General features: G+C 38.2%; 1 protein-coding gene across 1 annotated transcript; it reads right to left on the bottom strand.

Annotated features, from left to right (window-relative positions):
- Positions 1-589: 589 nt before the first annotated feature.
- On the bottom strand, positions 590-4,572 carry il10ra (interleukin 10 receptor, alpha). The gene is made up of 7 exons (XM_072392442.1): positions 4,357-4,572; positions 3,697-3,817; positions 3,301-3,470; positions 3,060-3,205; positions 2,702-2,870; positions 2,360-2,478; positions 590-2,179 (listed from the first exon to the last, which is right to left on the bottom strand). Exons 1-7 carry the CDS (start codon positions 4,445-4,447, stop codon positions 1,265-1,267), a joined length of 1,731 nt encoding a protein of 576 aa, XP_072248543.1. The 5' UTR covers positions 4,448-4,572; the 3' UTR covers positions 590-1,264.
- Positions 4,573-6,152: the final 1,580 nt, after the last annotated feature.

Raw genomic sequence — 6,152 nt, 5'->3', positions numbered from 1 at the left:
ACCTGTGTAAATACAAAAACCCCCAGTTTTTAAATTATCATTTAATTTATGAAGGGAAAAAAGCTATCCAAAGGCTATATATATATATATATAAGGGAACTGCCTTACTGTTGGAACAGTTCCATAAAGTTGGTTTTCTCAAACCTTGGCATTAACTACAAGTTGTCTCTCTTCCCCTTTTTTATATTTTATTGCACACATAGAGAAATAAATCATATGAGTTTCATAGCAGTGTTCCTGGTATCTCAACTGAGCCTTGTTGACATTATCTGTTCCCTTTGTTGTCAGCCCAATGTGGGACTTTTTTGAACTGGGTGGAAGTGTGACAGAGGAAGTGTTTGTTTCTTACTTTAGAAGTGTCACGACCGCAGCCCTAGTTCCTGTACTTAATCTGCATTTGGGGATCCCAAGGACAGCTATGTAATCTGTAAAGTTCCATTCATAGTAAAACTTGTGTTTTTGCACCAGGGTTTTCCTGGTGTTTGCCCAAGTCATTGGTCTCTTAAAAACATTATTGTATCGTTGGTTTACTCATTGGTTCTTTTTCTTTGCCTGTGAACATGTTTGGAATTTTACTGAACAGTCCACAGAGACTTTAAGTTTTAATCATATGCAAAAGAGTCACATATAGTCACTGCAATAAACAATAAATAGAAAAAGAAACATCTCTACAGAAAAGAGATGGCTGGAACCCATCCCAGGCAGGGTACAAACTTGACCAACAACCATCCATGTTCACACTCACGCCTAGGGACACTTTAGATTCACCAGTTAAGCTAACATGCATGCTTTTGATCTAAAACTGTTCACAACCAGAAACTTTAAGAGTGGGTCGCTGACATAAAGCTTCACTGTTGGATGGGGTGAAATAATAAAATGTCCCAAAGCATGCAACTGTCAAACCGTCACTTCTCAGTGCTCCCCACATGAGTTTCACATCCGGCATATGCACCTTTGTCAGTTGTAAATATACCAAGTGAGGCAGGTTAGAATATGATCTTCAACATATGTTTTCTGTCTCTACAAGCTCCCAGGACCTCAACAAGCAGTTATCCGTGAGCAGCTGTGCAATTGAACTCCTGCTTCCTTCCTGTATTCAGTAACAGTCTGTTACTCAGGATTGAATTTTCCTGAAGTGAGTTTTCTGAAATTTCTGAGCATTTCAAGTATTACACACTCTATTTCCTGATTCAAGAAGTGTGATTTGCAGGAGAGGCAGCGTCAACATAGATTTATAAATTAAATTCATACATTCCACAGTTTATCAGTCACTTGTCAGCTGTACGTCACAGAGCGAGAGTGACACATTGTTCATATTAAAGTCCTGTTCACACTTATCTAGTGGAAGGGATGTCAGCAGAGGAAAAGTCTCATTCATTTGTAAAAATTTCTCCAAGTCATTCATCATGGCAATGTCCACTTGTGTTTCACTAGGATAGCCTGAAAATGTTACATTTCTTTTATAAGAGTCCACCAAATTACTTTTGTTTCCCAGCAGTTCATTTTCAATACACACAGCTCTGTATTGCTTCACAACTTCCCTTCCATAATGGCCGTATTTATGGCACCAGCTGCACTGACCGGCTCCTGAACAGATACAGGACTGAGGCCCGGTTCTGTATCCTGTCACCACTTCAGCCAAAACTGAGTCTGCAGGTATCTGTTTGAACATGTCCTCATTATCACAGACATGGATCTGCACTGCAGAGGGGCTCTGGCTGCGATAATTACCCCCAGGAACAGACTCCATTACAGGCACACTATCCTGTCCATCCAAGCTCATGGAAGAAGACTCGTGCTGGCAGCTCATGCCCACCCCACTGTCTTCACTTTTTCTAACTGCATCAGCTTCAGTCCTCTCATCCTTCATGGGGTAATCTGTTTGACAGCCAGTAGAGCTCTCTGGTCCTCCCATGCTCCCACAGCCACTGTCCTCTTGTCTCATTGGAGGACTTCCTCCATTGCTTGTGGCTGAGTTAGACTCCATGCCGACCCCACTGTCCATGCTGGTCCTCCTGTCTTCTTTATTGTCTTCTATTACTGTAACATGCGTCACTGGGAGTTTGACACTGTTTTTCACCTCTGCACCGGAACTGGTAAGAAACCATGCTCTGTCTGTAACTACCTCCATGGTTCCTTCTACAACAGAGAGGGGGAGCCAGCCACTTACAGGTGTTTTCTAATGTAAATAAGAGAGGAAAAAGGAACAGTATTAGGTATTTTTCAGAGTAATATCAAGAATGTGACATTGTTAATGAGCTTATCTTCTTTAGATTTGAAATGATTATTTTCACATGATTTTGATTCTGTTTTGTACAACTACAATACTTCCCAATAATCTGTACATTTTTATAATTACCAAAGAAGCAGGTGTTTTCGCTGAAGGTCTCAGATAACATAAGACGATGCTTCCCATTATAGCAATCACTGCGAAAACACCCAGGACAGATAAAGATGATGCAGCAATTATGAACCATTCTGAAAAGAGCAAAAAGCACAAACAAATGTAATAGGTATTAGGGTCCTAGAATTCCAAATGGTTGAGCTTAAATCATGTTGATAGTAGCACCAGCGCCGATTAGAATCAGCGTGTATATTTGCATCAACATTGTGACTTTTATTATGGAGCTATAGAATTGTTAATCAGATTTAACTGATGCTTTCTCTTGCCTGTTCATCCTCATTCTGATCTCATTATTACCTTGCTCCGGGAGGTTCAGACACTGTTGTTCGGACATACTGCTGATTGACAGAGCTCCATTGCCTTCTACCTTGAGGCTGACACAGTACTTTTTTCCCCATTGGAGAGCAGGAAATATCTTCGTCCGCTGATCCGCCCCCTCGTCATCTGTCATGTAGGCAATTGTAGTCTGAAAGGTGATAACAATGATTACTGTATCTAGATGTATCTCTTGACTGTTTCTTCTACAACACACATAATTAACCATGGTACAGCGACTCAGAATTTTATGTCCTATTTTTATTGGTGCTGGTGGAAGGAGGGGTGTCTCTAACTTTATCTCAAATATTGTGTCTTCAAACTTAATTCTGACACTCACCGTATTGTCTTGCCCTATTTCCTCCAAATAGATGGTATATGTGACTCCAAATGGAAAAAGTTTTTTCAGAATGGGTTTTTCATGGACATAAATGGTGAGGGTGCTGGAAGTGGCCCACAAAGTGAAGGAGGGAGGCAACAAATTACCTATAAACAGAGATAGGTTAAAATAACCTTTATAGACAACAATATTGTATGGGTAAACCATTTTTACTGTCACACACCAAACTACAAGTGCTTACTTTGGTTTGGCAGAATTTTTTTCTTAGTCCAATTTGACTCATCATCTTTTGTGACCAGCTGGACTCTGACCTTGTAGGCTGTACTATAGTCATCTATAAAACTGCTAAGGTGACAGTATGTCCTTTTGATCCTTGTGCAGCTGGATAATTCAGCCCACTCATCGACATATCTGAAGAAAGAAAACATTTATTTTTTTTAAATGTATCATATTTCTAAAACTAGTATTACAAAATGGTTCAAATCCATTGTCCAAATATAACAGTAAAGATAATTATATGCAGATAAAAGGTGAAGAAGATAACATATAAAAATAGGTATTTCTAATCATAAAATAAAAGGAACATTGCAACTCTGGAGTAAAATGATTATTGTATATATTTAGAGATTAAACATACCTTGCCATTTGTACGTTGTACCAGTAATCTGAGGGAGCGCCAACGGGATCTTTCCACAGTAATGTTACCTCCCCGTCTGAAATGTTCACCTCCAGTTTGTCGGGCTGAGGGACATGCATTCCTATCACAAAAGATAGGAGAAAAAGGAAATATTCATACAATGCAAAAGCAAATTGTGATGCAAACTCATGCTAATCATATGCTGAAAAAGTTATCTTTAGAAATTCTAGCACAGTTGTGTTCAAGGGGAGGAAAAGGGAAGTTTGGTCGTCAAAACGAGACTTGATCTTGCAAAGCATTTGTGGGCTCTCTGGTCATAATGACGCTGTGGGGTTTTTGTAAAGGGAACAGAGTTTTATATAGTTCTGAGCTTGAGATTTATTTAACAGAACTCAAGAAAAAAGTGATAAATGTTACCCACTGTGAAAATAATATCACTAACACGGGTTTGGAAAATTAAAAAAAAAAAAAATTAAAAATGTTCCTCATCATAAGTTATACAAGATACTTTTTAGTTTTCACAGTTGAACAATCCCATATTGCTGTATAAAGAAGACACTCGGGATACATTTGAACTGACCAAATATCAAATACAAAACAATTCTGAAAGAACCACATTGACCTCAGATTTAATATGAAGAGTATGAAGATATTAATTACCTGAGACATGGTTTATGTAGAAAATGAATACGACAAGAAATGGCATTTTGATTTTCATATCCAATTCAAGTATCTGTAAAGTTGTCATCATTCAGTCCAAATCCGTTCAGTGGTCATCATCAAAGTCCAAGTACTGGCGTTGAAATATCAAAACCGTACTGAGTATCGAAGCGTGAATGAGGGAGCAACACAGCTGTTCTCTCCGGTTGAGGCTGTGCTGTGTAGAAATGCATCCTCTGCATCGTAGAAATGATTAAACTTGATCCTGCAACAGATACGTCCCCTCCCTCTCATGTGATGAGTTTCCTGTTGTGACAGCATCAGTGACGTTGTGGTTGGTTTCAGATCTCTCCGTCTCTTTCAACACCCCCCCCCCCCTTTTTTTTTTTTCTATCGTCATTAACTCGTTTCACACAGTAGGTTAACTCTCCACAATGACCTTCTTTTGTGAACTGTTGTGCAGTATGTTACCCAAAGTAAAGAGGAAGAAAGACCTCAGAAACATCCCTTTCACTTTTTTTTTGTAATTTCAAGCAATAGCTAGGTGCATGCTCCTGCCTTTCAGGATAAATTGTATGTTTTTTTACTCCGCAAACACATATCAGTCCAGGGCTGGTTTCCATCTAAGCTTTTTCCACCACATCACTCTTATCTGGCAGTCTATGTCTATAAAAACGTTGGTTGGGGTTGGCTGCACTGCAGATGGCTTTTGCAAAGTTGTCTCGAAAGGCATGAAAATGGCATAGACATCCATCATTTCAAATTAACAACAGCAAAAACTTAGATAAACAATTTAATTTAAACTGTACACACAATGTGGTGTTGGTGCAATATGCTAGAATAAGTGTGTAGGTTATGACTTTAGACTTTATGAATTTAGATTCTTATTTCACACTGAGTCACAAATCTTGATAATGTGAAGAAGAGATGACCTTTTTCAATTTGAGCAAACTAAGTGAGTAATCTGCCTCCAGTTATGATTTTGCTTTATCTAAACTACATGACTGATAAACTGTCTAACTACACCTCATCTTACATTCAAATGCACCACATTTTTTCTTGTCAACACAGATTTTAAAATACTTTTTTGGTAATAGCTGTTGGCCAGTTACTAACCTTTTACGAGTCTGGGGATTTTTCTCAGTTGTCCTTTCACATACTTTCTGACACTAGTTCCACCATGTAGTGAGGCCCAAAAGTGTCAAATATCAATACTAGACCACTGGTCTTACAATAAATGTGAAATTCCGGCCTTAAAAACTAATGGGATGTGGACTGTTAAACTGATCAAGCTATCTACCTTGCCTCCTCAGTTTACATTACATCAACACCAACCTTTACTCAAGTTTCTCATCGTTTTGTCTACAATCCAAATGCAAAGTCCACACTTGTCACAGAAAGTTTATCTAATCGTGGAAACACCAGACATATTCATATTTAGCATATTTAGCATTTGTAGTCCAAGTGAAACTGCATCAATACAATGGCAGCCTACATGTAAAACAGCCAATAATATATTTATCATAATACTGAAGAGAAGCTATTTGAGAAGTTGAAATATTTATGAGATGACCTTATGTCTTTAGTTTTTCACAGAACTTAAGCAAATTTCAAATAAACTGAATTAAACATTTTTTTTACTAAATTCTGAGAAACTGCTTTTCTCTTAATTGAGGCTTATTATTCTCACCGCCTCTTCACATGTGACATGTTTTTTTTTTCTTTAGTTTTAGTTCCTGGTAAAAGGAAACAGTCCCTCTGTGAAACAAAACACTTCACTGTTTGTTAGTTTCACC

The sequence above is a fragment of the Leuresthes tenuis genome, unplaced genomic scaffold, assembly GCF_036924035.1.
Source record: "Leuresthes tenuis unplaced genomic scaffold, fLeuTen1.0.hap1 SCAF_9, whole genome shotgun sequence".
Taxonomy (NCBI): domain Eukaryota; kingdom Metazoa; phylum Chordata; class Actinopteri; order Atheriniformes; family Atherinopsidae; genus Leuresthes; species Leuresthes tenuis.
Note: the sequence above shows the minus strand (reverse complement) of the source record. Positions and strands in the feature narration are given on the sequence as shown.

Excerpts from the sequence above, each read along its gene's own strand:
- il10ra (XM_072392442.1), bottom strand. The coding sequence starts at position 4,447 with ATGATGACAACTTTACAGATACTTGAATTGGATATGAAAATCAAAATG. Across the intron at positions 2,871-3,059 it reads AAATAGGGCAAGACAATACG|ACTACAATTGCCTACATGAC; the intron begins GTGAGTGTCAGA and ends ATCACCTTTCAG. Across the intron at positions 2,180-2,359 it reads CGAAAACACCTGCTTCTTTG|AAAACACCTGTAAGTGGCTG; the intron begins GTAATTATAAAA and ends TATTTACATTAG.